The sequence below is a fragment of the Oncorhynchus clarkii genome, chromosome 16 (genome assembly GCF_045791955.1).
Source record: "Oncorhynchus clarkii lewisi isolate Uvic-CL-2024 chromosome 16, UVic_Ocla_1.0, whole genome shotgun sequence".
Taxonomy (NCBI): domain Eukaryota; kingdom Metazoa; phylum Chordata; class Actinopteri; order Salmoniformes; family Salmonidae; genus Oncorhynchus; species Oncorhynchus clarkii.
The window spans coordinates 5,842,760-5,858,046 of record NC_092162.1 but is presented as its reverse complement, the minus strand read 5'-3'; the positions used below and the strand labels follow the sequence as shown (position 1 = coordinate 5,858,046).

The window sequence follows — 15,287 nt, the reverse complement described above, 5'->3', positions numbered from 1 at the left end:
GCCAAGAGTGTGCAAAGCTATCATGAAGGAAAAGGGTGGCTACTTAGAAGAATCTCAAATATAAAATATATATTATATATATATATATAAATATATATATATATATATATATAAACAAATATATAAATATATTTGGGGGGTTACTACATGATTCCATATGTGTTATTTCATAGTTTTTATGTCTCCACTATTATTCTACAATGTAGAAAAATAAAGAAAACCCCTGGAATGAGTAGGTGTTGTAAAACTGTTGACTGGTAGTGTAGTTGTCAGTGGGGAGGAAAAACACACTGGAGAAGTTTCTCTGGTCAAGTTGTATTGCATCTTAACTTCAGCAGAGTGTAAAGTGCTTAACCAAAGTCACGGGTTGTGTCCCCAAAATGGACCCTATTCCCTCTTAAGTGCACTACTTTTGCCCAGAGCCCATTTTAGGGAATAGGGTGCAATTTGGAACCCGGCCTCACCACAACCCCAGCAGGATAGAACACTGGCCAAGCACCAAATAGTGCATTAAACATGGATCTATTTCCATCAGGAATCATTGGGATGGTAATACAAAACCCTCCACAACTGACTCTTGGCACTGTGGATGTCAGAGTGGAATAGGTTTAGTGATCAACGGAAAGTCGGCCTAGTATGGTTTAAGATATAGAGAAACAGACGGAAGGACTGGGGCATAAAATACTGGGCCATCATCTTCTGCACCAGTACAACAGGGAAGGATGGAGAGTGCTTGTGTGCGTAAACATACACCAAGTCATATATCACACACACACCTGCTGCTGCCTGTCTCTTCAGTGGCTCTTTGTGTTTGAATCTAGATGACGGTCTACCCTCCCTGTTGCTCTAGGGGTTTAGCCACCCTCCCTGTTGCTCTAGGGGTTGAGCCACCCTCCCTGTTGCTCTAGGGGTTGAGCCACCCTCCCTGTTGCTCTAGGGGTTGAGCCACCCTCCCTGTTGCTCTAGGGGTTGAGCCACCCTCCCTGTTGCTCTAGGGGTTGAGCCACCCTCCCTGTTGCTCTAGGGGTTGAGCCACCCTCCCTGTTGCTCTAGGGGTTGAGCCTCCCTCCCTGTTGCTCTACAGGTTGGTACAGGTTTAGTTACCCTCCCGGTGGCCAGAGGATTAGATACAGGATCTACCTGCTAGGTGACCTTTAAACAGCAGGGATGTGCCTTGTTTAACCTGTAGCACGGTGAGACACACCAAGACCCAGAGATATGGAGCGTGAGCAGGAACAAGGATGTCTGAGACCTAGCAGGAAGGGAGGGTAGTGAGGCAGTACACACAGCCCTGTCCAGTGGAGATCTGAGACCTAGCAGGAAGGGAGGGTAGTGAGACAGTACACACAGCCCTGTCCAGTGGAGGTCTGAGACCTAGCAGGAAGGGAGGGTAGTGAGACAGTACACACAGCCCTGTCCAGTGGAGGTCTGAGACCTAGCAGGAAGGGAGGGTAGTGAGGCAGTACACACAGCCCTGTCCAGTGGAGGTCTGAGACCTAGCAGGAAGGGAGGGTAGTGAGGCAGTACACACAGCCCTGTCCAGTGGAGGTCTGAGACCTAGCAGGAAGGGAGGGTAGTGAGGCAGTACACACAGCCCTGTCCAGTGGAGATCTGAGACCTAGCAGGAAGGGAGGGTAGTGAGGCAGTACGCACAGCCCTGTCCAGTGGAGGTCTGCGTGTAGATCTTTTCAGGGAGGATGAAACACCCTGCACTATGCAACAATATGGGTCAGGGTAGACTGGTGCCAAGGCATGGATTACTACACGTGTGTGTGTGTGTGTGTGTGTGTGTGTGTGTGTGTGTGTGTGTGTGTGTGTGTGTGTGTGTGTGTGTGTGTGTGTGTGTGTGTGTGTGTGTGTGTTTGAATGATCAACCACACAGGACCATGTGCTAATTCGAGTGTGTCACAACAAAGTATTTGAAGAGGACAAATGTCAACACTTGCCAAGCTGAGATGCAATGAGAAACTTCTACTCTGTTAGTGCTGAATGACAACAGTCCTGTTCCCCTGTTTACGTCTCTCCCTCTCTTTACTCTTTCTCTCCTCTCTCTCGATCTTTCCCTCCCTCTTTCACTCCCTCTCTTCTTGTTCTTTCCCTCCCTCTTTCACTCACTCTCTTCTCTGTCTTTCCCTCCCTCTTTCACTCACTCTCTTCTCGTTCTTTCCCTCCCTCTTTCACTCACTCTCTTCTCGTTCTTTCCCTCCCTCTTTCACTCACTCTCTTCTCGTTCTTTCCCTCCCTCTTTCACTCACTCTCTTCTCGTTCTTTCCCTCCCTCTTTCACTCTCTCCCTTCACCCCCTCCTCTATGCTTCCATCTTCCTCTTCTCTGTCACCCTCTCGCTCTCTCCAGCCTTGTCCAATGCTTTGGCACTGCTGTAGCTCTTTCCCAGCATGCTCTGCTCCTTGCCTGTGTCTGAAGGGGAGACCGTACTGTATGTAGAGCGGCACGGGTCTGCAGGTTATAGCTCCCCCTCTCTGCAGCCGGCATGGTGGCACCACAGGGTGATCTAAACCCAGGAAATGAATCATCTCTCCATTTGCTGGATAGTTTCTTATGGCCCTGGTCCAATACTTTTACTGGGTTGGGTAAACAAAGCTACTAGAATCTTGCTTTCACCTACCCTCTAGTGTTCGGTCAGTGATTTATGGTTGTATCCCAATTCTCCAACGTTCTTTTGAAAGTGTACACTTGTGCTTTTAAATCCAAAGCTACTTCGTGCTTTCACCAAGCCACTAGTGTTAGATCAATGATACCTCATTTTTCCAGCCTTGGAACAGAGCCCAGAACATAGAATTAGAATGGCTAGAACATTCTACTCATTCTATGTCTTTGGCCCATTGAAACCCCTTTCTTCTATTGATAGAATCCCAGCACTAGAATGATTCTATTGATATAATCCCAGCACTAGAATGATTCTATTGATAGAATCCCAGCACTAGAATGATTCTATTGATAGAATCCCAGCACTAGAATGATTATATTGATTGAATCCCAGCACTAGAATGATTATATTGATTGAATCCCAGCACTAGAAGGATTCTATTGATTGAATCCCAGCACTAGAATGATAGAATCCCAGCACTGGAATGATTCTATTGATAGAATCCCAGCCCTGGAATGATTCTATTGATAGAATCCCATCACTGGAATGATTCTATTGATAGAATCCCAGCACTGGAATGATTCTATTGATTGAATCCCAGCACTAGAATGATTCTATTGATTGAATCCCAGCACTAGAATGATTCAATTGATTGAATCCCAGCACTGGAATGATTCTATTGATTGAATCCCAGCACTAGAATGATTCTATTCTATTGATAAAACACACCACCTGTGGCCTTTATCGCTCTGTGATGCCACGGCAACCACTATCTGTCATGTGACTGGTTGCGACGCCTGTCACTCACAAAGGAATGCTGACAGGGCTGCTGCCATGGAAACAAACATGCCTGTTGTCTTGTCGTCACACAAGTTCTTAGTTGTTATAGCTACTGACTTTTATTCTGTTTCAGCGGCTGGAACAAACCTTCCAAGGACAGTTGTGTATCAGCCTCCCTCCTCCTGCTGTTTCTCGCTCTCTTTCTCTCTCCCTCACTAGCTCTGACTTTGTTGTTCTTTCTCACACACACACACACACACACACACACACAGGTTGGGCTGGTGTGATTTGACTGCACACCTGGTATTCTACGCCTACAGCTGTTGATCCTTAGTGACCATAATTGTTAATTGAATGTCGGTAGCAACACACACCATTTCTCTGAGATTCATTCATCTTTACATGTGGTTGCCTTCGCTCTCTCTCTGAATATTTATATCTAGAGGTTATTAGCACCACACCTGCTCTGCTAGTCAATCCTCTGGAGACCTGGCTGGTGTTTAGTAGAGTACTATCTAATCATATCTGTACTTGCCCCCCCCCCCCCCCTCCCCCGAAAAAGAAACTTCCAGAAGGACAACCATCTCTGCAGCACTCCACCAATCAGGCCTTTATGGTAGAGTGGCCAGACGGAAGCCACTCCTCAGTAAAAGGCACATGACAGCCCACTTGGAGTTTGCCAAAAGGCACATAAAGACTCTCAGACCATGAGAAACAAGATTCTCTGGACTGATTAATAAACTAAGATTGAACTCTTTGGTCTGAATTCCAAGTGTCACGACTGGAGGAAACATGGCACCATCCCTACGGTGAAGCATGGTGGTGGCAGCATCATGTCTGGAGGAAACCTGGTACCATCCCTACGGTGAAGCATGGTGGTGGCAGCATCATGTCTGGAGGAAACCTGGTACCATCCCTACGGTGAAGCATGGTGGTGGCAGGATCATGCTGTGGGGATGTTTTTCAGCGACAGGGAGACGAGTCTGGATAGAGGGATAAATCAATAGCGCAAAGTACAGATGAACGGAGCAGTGAGATCCTTGATGAAAACCTGCTCCAGAGCACTCAGGTCCTCAGACTGGGGTGAAGGTTCACCTTCCAACAGGACATCGACCCCAAACACACAGCCAAGACAATGCAGGAGTGGCTTCGGGACAAGTCTGTGAATTTCCTTGAGTGGCCCAGCCAGAGCCCGAACTTGAACCCGATTGAACATCTATGGAGAGACCTGAAAATAGCTGTGCAGCGACGCTCCCCATCCAACCTGACAGAGCTTTAGAGGATCTGCAGAGAAGAATGAGAGAAACTCCCCAAATACTGGTGTTCCAAGCTTGTAGCGTCATACCCAAGGAGACTCGAAGCTGTAAGCACTGCCAAAAGTGCTTCAACGAAGTACTAAGTAAATTATCTGAATACTTATGTAAATTATATATATATATATATATATATATATATATATATATATATATATATATATATATATATATTTTTTTTTTTCTTTTTAAATACATTTGCAAACATTTCTAAAAACCTGTTTTTACTTTTATGTGGTATTGTGTGTAGATTTAATCCATTTTAGAATAAGGCTGTAAGGTAACAACATTTGGACAAAGTCAAGGGGTCTGAATACCTTCCGAATGCACTGTAGGTCTCTATTTCTCTGTCTGGACTGACCTACCTGTGGTAAATGAGACTTCAAGCCTCAGTAGCACAAGCTGCTAGTTCTGATATTACAATCAGCCAATGAGGTCAATTTAAATCTGTAATGTCAGAACTAGCAGCTTGTGATTGGCTTTCTTTCCCTGGGCCTCCCTTCTATCAGCCAAGCAGGTCACTTTAAAAATAAATTCTCTCCGTTTATTTCACCTCTCTAAAGGATCTCTTATCCCATAGCTGCCTCACATGACCCCGTAGCGGCCTCACATGACCCCGTAGCGGCCTCACATGACCCCGTAGCGGCCTCACATGACCCCGTAGCGGCCTCACATGACCCCGTAGCGGCCTCACATGACCCCGTAGCGGCCTCACATGACTCCGTAGCTGCCTCACATGACCCCGTAGCGGCGTCACATGACCCCATGACCCCGTAGCGGCCTCGCATGACCCCGTAGCGGCTTCACATGACCCCATGACCCCGTAGCGGCCTCACATGACCCCGTAGCTGCCTCACAGGGAACCAGCCCACACAGACAGACAGGGCAGCTGCACAAAGACGCCGAACTACACAGATAAAATACATTTCCATATCTGAGGCTTTTCTCTGTCTCTGTCTGTCTCTCTCTCTCTCTCTCCTCTCTCTCTGTCCCTGTCTGTCTCTCTCTGTCTCTCTCTCTCTCTCTCACGCACCCAAACAGTACGTACACTAAATTACCAACAGAATGTGGACACCTGCTCATCCAACATCTCATTCCAAAAATCATGAGCATTAATATGGAGTTGCCCCCCCCCCCCCCCCCCCCCCCCCCCCCCTTGCTGCTGTAACAGCCTCCTCTGGGACGGCTTTCCACTCCAGCCAACACTTTTCGCATTTCGCACGGGGATCTTAGGCTTGTGTGCTGCTGCTCGACCACGGAAACACATTTCATGAAAATCTAGACCAAGTTATTGTGCTGACGTTGCTTCCAGAGGCAGTTTGGAACTCGGGTGAGTGTTGCAACTGAGGACAGGCGTTTTTGTTTTTTAATGAGCTTCAGCACTAGCCGGTCCCGTTCTTTTTGAGCTTGTGTGGCCTACCACCTCACCGACTGAGCCGTTGTTGCTCCTAGGCGTTTCCACTTCACAATAACAGCACTTAAAGTTGACCGGGGGGCAGCTCTAGCAGGGCCGAACTGACTTGTTGGAAAGGTGGAATCCTATGACGGTGCCATGTTGAAGGCCATTCTACTGCCAGTGTTTGTCTATGGAGATTGCATGGCTGTGTGCTCAATTTTATACACCTGTCAGCAAACGGCGTATATGAAATAGACGGATCCACTAATCTGAAGGGGTGTCCACATACTTTAGTGTATATAGTGTATGTCTCTCTCCACACCACTTCTTTACTCTCTCTCTCTCTCTCTCTCGCTCTCTCTCGCTCTCTCTCTCTCAGCTGCGGTGTTGGACAGGGCAGATAGTTGATCGTCATTAATGTGTTACTGTCACTACAGTGCATTAAAGAGGACCAGGCCCAAACCTACCCGGGCTTCACCCCAGAACCAGGCTCCACTCATGCAGTTGTTTTGTACTAGGTTTTCTGATGGTGTTGAAAGTGAAGTCCACATAGTATAACGCACATTGTGAAAGAGATTGTGCCGCCTGTCAACGCAGCATCGTAATCAAACAGAGGTTCTCCTCTGATGTAGCTGTGCAAGTGGTTTAACCAGCTGTGTTTGGAACCGTTGACGAGAACACAGTTGAACTCAGCGGCGCCCCCTGGTGCCTAGCAGTGTTCATTGACAGGAGCAGACCTTGTGGGTGGACACTGACAAGGGGGATCAACTATTTTCCGACTAGATTCAATCTGTTTTCATTACAACCCCCTGACAGGTCTGCTTTGAGCTCACGTTGGGACAGGGAATGGGACTTCTCTGACGAGGCACTTTGTTGTTGATTGGAAACTGAGAACTTAAAACTATGAATGTTTTTGTAGGAGTGTTTTTAGAAAGCACCCGGAGGTATACAACCAGGATACATGTAGTATCTATCTATATATCTATCACAAAGCTCTGTTGTTGGCTGTACTGCACAGACAGATCTGGGATCAGGGAATAGTTGGCTGTATAGTAGTTGGCTGTACTGCACAGACAGATCTGGGATCAGGGAATAGTTGGCTGTATAGTAGTTGGCTGTACTGCACAGACAGATCTGGGATCAGGGAATAGTTGTCTTTACTGCACAGACTGATCAGGGAATAGTTGGCTGTATAGTAGTTGTCTGTACTGCACAGACTGATCTGGGATCAGGGAATAGTTGGCTGTATAGTAGTTGGCTGTACTGCACAGACTGATCTGGGATCAGGGAATAGACTACACACAACCCCCCACTTTTAATGGCCTTCTGAACTGGATATTTCACAAAACAGCAGCGCTGAATTTAACTTGCATCCAAGTGAACTGAGTTGAAAGATGTTGAGTCTTTCTGCATGCAGCCCTCTGGCTGTACTGTGGTTATTCAGTCCAGTGACTTTGGCTCAAACCGTTGCTTAGTTAGACTCTGGGAAGTTAAGTTGAGTTTCGGCCTAGTTTGGTTCCCTGGAAAGCCACTCGAGTGAAATAAGTTGAGAGGTTTAGATTAATGCATGCACGCATCTGGCTGTTTTTCAGATCTAGTCAGAGTTCACTGGAGTGTTGGGCTAGTAGTTGACTTCAGCAGGACTGGTAGCCTGGCTGGACTGGTAGCCTGGCTGGACTGGTAGCCTGGCTGGACTGGTAGCCTGGCTGGACTGGTAGCCTGGCTGGACTGGTAGCCTGCCTGGCTGGACTGGTAGCTAGCCTGGCTGGACTGGTAGGGATCATCTCTCATATGTTGGTGTAAAATAGTCTGACCAGGCTTTTACCCTAACACACAAAGTTGTCTCTCGGTCTCGCTGTGGCCTACCCTACCCTGGCCCAAGCTCTGATTTGTCTTTCTGCCTGAGCTGAACACACACACACACACACACACACACACACACACACACAGTGCTTGAGGAATAACCACACAGTGCACTTGACTCGAGCCTGCAGGGCCTCTCATAGCGTGACAGAGACTGACAGACACACACAGGGGGAGGCAGTACTTACTTAATTAACTCCAGCACTGCAGTAATTAGGATTTACACTCCAATTGAAGATCCTGGTTGTTTCTCAAATGGATCCCATTCCTTAGATAAGTGCACTACTTTTGACCTGAGACCTATAGGCCCTGATCTAAAGTAGTGCACTAAATAGGGAGTAGGGTTCCATTGGGGATGTAGGCTAGAGCAGAAGGTTATTAACTCGGACCCTCTGAGTGTTATTTATAGAAATACAACCGATAGAGTTTATCCAAGATGATTCTGGTTTCAAGCACATTCAGCTGAGCCTAAATCAACACAGATTACGCTTCGTATTATTACAGAAATTCACACGAGCCTGTTTTTTTTAAAATCAATGACACTGAGAGGGAGTCCGAAGTGGAATGCTATTCTTTATATAGTGCACTATGTTCCACCAGGGGCTCTGTGGTTTACTGGGCCCCTGTTGTTTACTGGGGCCCTGTGGTGTTTATACGGGGGCCCTGTGGTGTTTATACGGGGGCCCTGTGGTGTTTATACGGGGGCCCTGTGGTTCACAGCATATCAAGTCTGTCATCTGACAGAGAGAGGGAGATGGATTTAAGGGAGATGGAAGGATGGGGAGAGACTGAGTAAAGTCTCCGGGGAGGGAGATGGATTTAAGGGAGATGGAAGGATGGGGAGAGACTGAGTAAAGTCTCCGGGGAGGGAGATGGATTTAAGGGAGATGGAAGGATGGGGAGAGACTGAGTAAAGTCTCCGGGGAGGGAGATGGATTTAAGGGAGATGGAAGGATGGGGAGAGACTGAGTAAAGTCTCCGGGGAGGGAGATGGATTTAAGGGAGATGGAAGGATGGGGAGAGACTGAGTAAAGTCTCCGGGGAGGGAGATGGATTTAAGGGAGATGGAAGGATGGGGAGAGACTGAGTAAAGTCTCCGGGGAGGGAGATGGGTAGATTTGTAATTCTACTTTATTTGTACTGTGCACTACTTTATTGTACTATATTGTACTGTAAATAAATGATTGTACTGTGCTTTACTTTGATGTGCACTACTTTATTGTACTATATTGTACTGTAAATAAATGATTGTACTGTGCTTTACTTTGATGTGCACTACTTTATTGTACTATATTGTACTGTAAATGATTGTACTGTGCTTTACTTTGATGTGCACTACTTTATTGTACTATATTGTACTGTAAATGATTGTACTGTGCTTTACTTTGATGTGCACTACTTTATTGTACTATATTGTACTGTAAATGATTGTACTGTGCTTTACTTTGATGTGCACTACTTTATTGTACTATATTGTACTGTAAATGATTGTACTGTGCTTTACTTTGATGTGCACTACTTTATTGTACTGTACTCTTATGTACTTTGCTGTACTGTAATGTATTATACTCTACTGTACTTTATCATAATGTACTCTACATTATTGTGTGTGCGTGTGAGCACAGGTTATTTGTCAAGGGCCCACATGTCCAATCTGTCAACTGGTACCATTCACCCCAAACACAAGTCAAAGCCGCCACTATGCACTCATCTACAGTGGTACCACACCTACAGACAACACAAACAATCACCAGCTGGCTTTCCTGTCGCTCTCTGTCCTCCCTCGTTCCTCCCCTCCTTGGGTTCTCTCTCTGTCCTCCCTCATTCCTCCCCTCCTTGGGTTCTCTCTCTGTCCTCCCTCATTCCTCCCCTCCTTGGGTTCTCTCTCTGTCCTCCCTCATTCCTCCCCACCTTGGGTTCTCTCTCCATTTCAGCCATAGCGCTGGATATAAAATATTCCTCTCTCGCTTCTCTTCTTTCTCTGTCTCTGCCATCCTCCTCCTCCTCTCTCGCTTCTCTTCTTTCTCTGTCTCTGCCGTCCTCCTCCTTCCCTCTCGCTTCTCTTCATTCTCTGTCTCTGCCATCCTCCTCCTCTCTCGCTTCTCTTCTTTCTCTGTCTCTGCCGTCCTCCTCCTCCCCTCTCGCTTCTCTTCTTTCTCTGTCTCTGCCATCCTCCTCCTCCTCTCTCGCTTCTCTTCTTTCTCTGTCTCTGCCATCCTCCTCTCGCTTCTCTTCTTTCTCTGTCTCTGCCATCCTCCTCCTCCTCTCTCGCTTCTCTTCTTTCTCTGTCTCTGCCATCCTCTCTCTCTCACCCACTCCTTCCCCTTTTTGTAAATGTGTAAAACTTCAATAATGTTACTGTGGAAACCATATTTGCTATCTTTACACCCGCGACATATCTATTGTCCGCTATATTTACACCCGTGACATATCTATTGTCCCCTATATTTACACCCGCGACATATATATTGTCCGCTATATTTACACCCGCGACATATCTATTGTCCCCTATATTTACACCCGCGACATATATATTGTCCGCTATATTTACACCCGCGACATATCTATTGTCCCCTATATTTACACCAGCGACATATATATTGTCCGCTATATTTACACCCGCGACATATATATTGTCCGCTATATTTACAACCGCGACATATATATTGTCCCCTTTTTTTTACGCCCGCGACATATATATTGTCCGCTATATTTACACCCGTGACATATATATTGTCCGCTATATTTACGCCCGTGACATATCTATTGTCCCCTATATTTACACCCGCAACATATATATTGTCCCCTATATTTACGCCCGCGACATATATATTGTCCCCTATATTTACGCCCGCGACATATCTATTGTCCCCTATATTTACACCCGCGACATATCTATTGTCCCCTATATTTACACCCGCAACACATATATTGTCCCCTATATTTACACCCGTGACATATATATTGTCCCCTATATTTACACCCGTGACATATATATTGTCCCCTATATTTACACCCGTGACATATATATTGTCCCCTATATTTACACCCGCGACATATATTGTCCCCTATATTTACACCCGTGACACATATATTGTCCGTGGTTAAAGGAGTGGACTAAATAAAGGGAATTAAAGTTCCATTTGGGACAGAACTATTATGAGTCCAGATGACTCTGCTTATTGGGTATAGTGTTACAGGATGCTCCTGGTCTGTGTCCCAACTGGCCCCCTATTCCCTTTACAGTTATGGGGGCCCATATATAGGGTATAGGGAACAGGGTGCTATTTGGGACAGCCTAGGTCTGTTTGGGTAAGGGCACTATGTACTTAATATGTCTATGTTTGACTTTATACCAGAGCCAAGGTGTGTCCCTTGTGAAGAGTCAGGCTGTAGTGTTTTAACCTCTCCCCCCTCTTCTCTCTCTCCTCTCTCTCTCCTCCCTCTCTTCTCTCTCTCCTCCCTCTCTTCTCTCTCTCCTCCCTCTTCTCTCTCTCCTCCCTCTCTTCTCTCTCTCCTCACCCTCTTCTCTCTCTCCTCCCTCTCTTCTCTCTCCTCACTCTCTTCTCTCTCTCCTCACTCTCCTCTCTCTTCTCTCTCCTCACTCTCTTCTCTCTCCTCACTCTCTTCTCTCTCTCCTCACTCTCTTCTCTCTCCTCCCTCTTCTCTCTCTCCTCTCTCTCTTCTCTCTCCTCTCTCTCTTCTCTCTCTCCTGGACTCTTCTATCAGACGGAGGTAACTCCTGTGGTGGGTCTGGTCTCAGCCAGTCCTTGACCTGACCCAGATTTCTGCATGCTCTATATAGAGTAGTCTGGTGACACACTGTACTCGTTCTCTCCCACTGTGATCTCTGTGCTGTACTGGACTCTCACCGTGATCTCCCACTGTGCTGTTTCTGCATGTTACAACATCACTGTTTTAATTTAACTTTTATTAATGTCCTTTTCCTCTGGAGTTTTCCTCTGTCTGTGTGAGAGTCTATGGTCTGAATAACCAGACCCAGATAAAGCCTAGATCAAACATGTTTGATAATATGCAATATAAACAATTTTTACAATTATTTTTAAGTTTAGGACTAGGCTTAATCTGAGATTCTCCCACTTGTGAGTCAGTGTGAATACCTTGTGTGTGTGTGTGTGTGTACGCTGAGTGTACAAAACATAAGGAACACCTTCCAAAAAATGTTGCACCCCCTTATTGCCCTCAGAACAGCCTCCAATAGGTCGGGACATGGACTCTACGAGGTGTTGAAAGGCGTTCCACAGGGATGCTGGTCCATGTTGACTCTACAAGGTGTGGAAAGCGTTCCACAGGGATGCTGGTCCATGTTGACTCTACAAGGTGTTGACTCCAACGCTTCCCACAGTTGTGTCAAGTTGGCTGGGTGTCTTTTGGGTGGTGGACCGTTCTCGATAAACACAGGAAACTGTTCAGCGTGAAAAACCTGGCAGCGTTGCAGTTCTTGACACACTCAAACCAGTGACACCCGGCACCTACTACCATAACCCCGTTTAAAGGCACTTCAATATTTTTATCTTGCCCATTCACCCTCTGAATGGCACACATACACGACCCGTGTTTTAAGGCTTAAAAATCCTTCTTTAACCCGTCTCCTCCTCCTTCATCTACACTGATTTGAATCAATCAATAAGGGATCAAAGCTTTTACCTGGTCAGTCGGTCATTGAAAGGGTTCCTAATGTTTTGTCCACTCTTGTATAATAGGACACTCTTGTTGAGGTGTGTGTGTGTGTGTGTGTGTGTGTGTGAGAGAGAGAGACCTCGTTTCTCTATTTGATGTCTGCGTTATTATACCACTGTTTAGGATCAGTTTATATTGTATTGTGCTGACTAACTTTGATTCCTCACTGCTCCCTCTGCCTGGATGTGTGACATGTATGTAGCACTTGCATGGTTGTTTTCACTGTGTCGTTAGCATTGTGTTAGCACTGCGTTAGCATTGTGTTAGCACTGCGTTAGCATTGTGTTAGCACTGCGTTAGCATTGCGTGCTAATCCCTACTGTATATTAGTGTGTTTGTGTGCTTGAAGGGGATCTCCATCATGTCACAACACAGTGAGGAGCCTCTCAGTCTTGATTAGTAGTGGTATGCTGCAACGCAAACCTGGGAGGTTCCCCTTGCTCACACGGGCTGTAACTAGTGTATCTCGCTCTTCTTTCTCTCTCTCTTCCTGATGAGTAGAAGATTTCCCAGGAGAGGGAGAAGTTTGCGGATGAGGACAGTATCTTCTTCACACTGGGAGAGTGTGGTCTCATCTCCTTCTCTGATTACATCTTCCTCACTACCGTGCTCTCTAGTAAGTCCCACACACACACACACAGGCCTCTCTTTGGACCTGACTCTCACACAGACAGACCGACTGACCGACAAGTAGTGGTGACACCAAGGTTGTGGGTTCAATTCCCACACATACTACTGAACCCATGTTGATGTGTGTAGTGAAGTCCTGAACCCAGTAACCCATGTTGATCTGTGTCGTGAAGGCCTGAACCCAGTAACCCATGTTGATGTCTGTAGTGAAGTCCTGAACCCAGTAACCCATGTTGATCTGTGTCGTGAAGGCCTGAACCCAGTAACCCATGTTGATGTCTGTAGTGAAGGCCTAAACCCAGTAACCCATGTTGATGTCTGTAGTGAAGGCCTAAACCCAGTAACCCATGTTGATCTGTGTCGTGAAGGCCTGAACCCAGTAACCCATGTTGATCTGTGTAGTGAAGTCCTGAACCCAGTAACCCATGTTGATGTCTGTAGTGAAGGCCTAAACCCAGTAACCCATGTTGATGTCTGTAGTGAAGTCCTGAACCCAGTAACCCATGTTGATCTGTGTCGTGAAGGCCTGAACCCAGTAACCCATGTTGATCTGTGTCGTGAAGGCCTGAACCCAGATGTTAGAGTGCCTTCAGAAGTATTCACACCCAGCCTCCCGAGTGACACCGCGGTCTAAGGCACTGCATCGCAGTGCTCGAGGCGTCACTACAGACCCGGGTTCGATCTCGGGCTGTGTCACATCCGGCCGCGACGGGGAGATCCGTAGGGTGGCGCACAATCGTCCAGTTTAGGGCGGGCTTTACTTGGCTCATCACACTCTAGCGACTCCTTGTGGCGAGCCGGGCGTCTGCAGGCTGACCCCGGTCGTCAGTTGAACTCCGACACATTGGTGCAACTGACTTCCGGGTTAAGCGGGCAGAGATGAGACGAGATTAAACTATGTATTCACACCCCTGGACATTTCCTACATTTTGTTGTGCTACAAAGTGGATTAAAATAGATTTAATTGTAATTTTGTTGGTCCACGATCTAAACAAAATACTCTGTCCAAAGTAGAATAACAATTCTAACATTTTGTTTAAACATGTCTGAAAAAGAATACCGTAATGTATCTTGATTACATGTATTCACCCCCCTGAGTCAATGTTAGAATCACCTTTGGCAGTGATTTACAGCTGTGCGTCTTTCTGGGTACGTCTCTGAGAGCCTTCCACACCTGGATTGTACAATATCTGCACATTATTTTTTGTAAAAAAAATGAATTGGTTGTTGATCATTGCTAGAAGAAAAGACATTTTCAAGACTTGGCCGTAGATTTTAAGCCGAATTAAGTCAAAACTGTAACTATCAAATCAAATCAAATTTATTTATATAGCCCTTCGTACATCAGCTGATATCTCAAAGTGCTGTACAGAAACCCAGCCTAAAACCCCAAACAGCAAGCAATGCAGGTGTAGAAGCACGGTGGCTAGGAAAAACTCCCTAGAAAGGCCAAAACCTAGGAAGAAACCTAGAGAGGAACCAGGCTATGTGGGGTGGCCAGTCCTCTTCTGGCTGTGCCGGGTGGAGATTATAACAAAACATGGTCAAGATGTTCAAATGTTCATAAATGACCAGCATGGTCGAATAATAATAAGGCAGAATAGTTGAAACTGGAGCAGCAGCACAGTCAGGTGGACTGGGGACAGCAAGGAGTCATCATGTCAGGTATTCCTGGGGCATGGTCCTATGGCTCAGGTCCTCCGAGAGAGAGAAAGAAAGAGAGAATTAGAGAGAGCATATGTGGGATGGCCAGTCCTCTTCTGGCTGTGCCGGGTGGAGATTATAACAGAACATGGCCAAGATGTTCAAATGTTCATAAATGACCAGCATGGTCGAATAATAATAAGGCAGAACAGTTGAAACTGGAGCAGCAGCACAGCCAGGTGGACTGGGGACAGCAAGGAGTCATCATGTCAGGTAGTCCTGGGGCATGGTCCTAGGGCTCAGGTCCTCCGAGAGAGAGAGAGAGAGAATTAGAGAACACACACTTAGATTCA

At 46.4% G+C, this 15,287-nt stretch overlaps 1 protein-coding gene across 1 annotated transcript in view; it reads left to right on the top strand.

Annotated features, from left to right (window-relative positions):
• The window catches only part of LOC139367894 (mitochondrial calcium uptake 1), a 136,308-nt gene that overhangs the window by 61,740 nt on the left and 59,281 nt on the right, over positions 1 to 15,287 (top strand). Inside the window, exon 6 of the mRNA XM_071106264.1 lies at positions 13,162 to 13,276. Coding sequence (XP_070962365.1) covers positions 13,162 to 13,276 — 115 coding nt within the window. The remainder of the gene's footprint in view (positions 1 to 13,161; positions 13,277 to 15,287) is intronic.